Here is a 1,152-nt window from a genome sequence, read left to right as displayed (position 1 = left end):
CCTAAGGCCAAAGAGGGCAGCCTCTGTGAGCCCGGTCTTGGGCTCACCTTCCCCTGGATGCAGTGCCTCCTCCAGAGCCCTATGGTTGAACCAGCGTGGAGGATCTGTCCGCAGGTGGCCTGCTAACCGTTTGAGGATGTGGCAATGATCCTCACGCCGATGCACGTAAACCCCCTCTTCCTTTTCTGGAACGTACATGTGCAGTTTCAGGTCAACTCCCTGCAACTGGTACTCGTCTAACCGCTTCCTGTATCGGTATGTAGCAAGAATAGACCTTAGTCTGTCAACATGCCCCTCTGGTGAGTTGAGCCTGAAGCTGGCAGGGCTGTACCCTGGAGGCACTAGCTGTCCCCTCAGTCTCACGACAGCATCCTCCTCGGTCATACCCTCAACAGCAGTCAGCTGGTGAAACTCTTCAATGACTTCTGGTGGAATGGAAGTCTCTCTCAACTCCGTCAGGGGTGTGCCATGCTCATCCGCTGTACAGGAAATATGACCAAAAGTAAAACAAAGTCAGTACATGTAAACTTTATCAAGGTCACTGATAGTATGCTCAACTTTGAAATATTAGCCACTTACTTCTAAATGCACACTCAAAGCATTAGCCCAAATAAGAATGATAGATAATAAACACATTTACCCGTGTATGATGACTGATGGGCATCAGGCCACCTCAACAATGAGTACTGGTATGTGATGATGATGATGGATGATAAATGATGATGGATCTATATGTATGTAACAATAGGTTGCATCACATAAGAGGAAATTTATCACCAAAAGTCTTTCAGACCAATAATGTTTGATTCACTTGACATGATTTTTACAGAGGAAAATGACACAACTAACCTCCAACTTTCCTTAAAAACTTGAGGATGGTGGCAGGACTGGTGTTCCTCGTGCTGTCCTTCACCTGCCGAATGACTTCGTAGATGTGGATAGGACGCTGGTTTCCCAGCGTCCTCAGTGAGTTGAACTCACCATCCGTGACGTCACCTAAGGCAACAAGACACAACATTGCATTAATGTTAGAAGTGCAGAGTAATGACAGCCAACAACCGTTTCATACATATGGAAAAGTTGAGTTTTATTTCTGTGACTCAACTCAAAGTCTCTTATCCATTCCCATAAATCTGTGTTGCAATGTCAACA

The 1,152-nt window shown here is 45.7% G+C and overlaps 1 protein-coding gene across 1 annotated transcript in view; it reads right to left on the bottom strand.

Annotated features, from left to right (window-relative positions):
• Positions 1-1,152, bottom strand: part of LOC118408603 — a 7,202-nt gene that overhangs the window by 1,685 nt on the left and 4,365 nt on the right. Inside the window, exons 9-10 of the mRNA XM_035809421.1 lie at positions 850-913; positions 32-479 (exon numbers count right to left, since the gene is read on the bottom strand). Of these exons, the coding sequence (XP_035665314.1) occupies positions 32-479; positions 850-913 (512 nt within the window). The remainder of the gene's footprint in view (positions 1-31; positions 480-849; positions 914-1,152) is intronic.

The sequence above is a fragment of the Branchiostoma floridae genome, unplaced genomic scaffold (genome assembly GCF_000003815.2).
Source record: "Branchiostoma floridae strain S238N-H82 unplaced genomic scaffold, Bfl_VNyyK Sc7u5tJ_218, whole genome shotgun sequence".
Classification (NCBI taxonomy): domain Eukaryota; kingdom Metazoa; phylum Chordata; class Leptocardii; order Amphioxiformes; family Branchiostomatidae; genus Branchiostoma; species Branchiostoma floridae.
The sequence above is the reverse complement of the archived record's forward strand: the minus strand, read 5'-3'. Positions and strand labels throughout refer to the sequence as shown.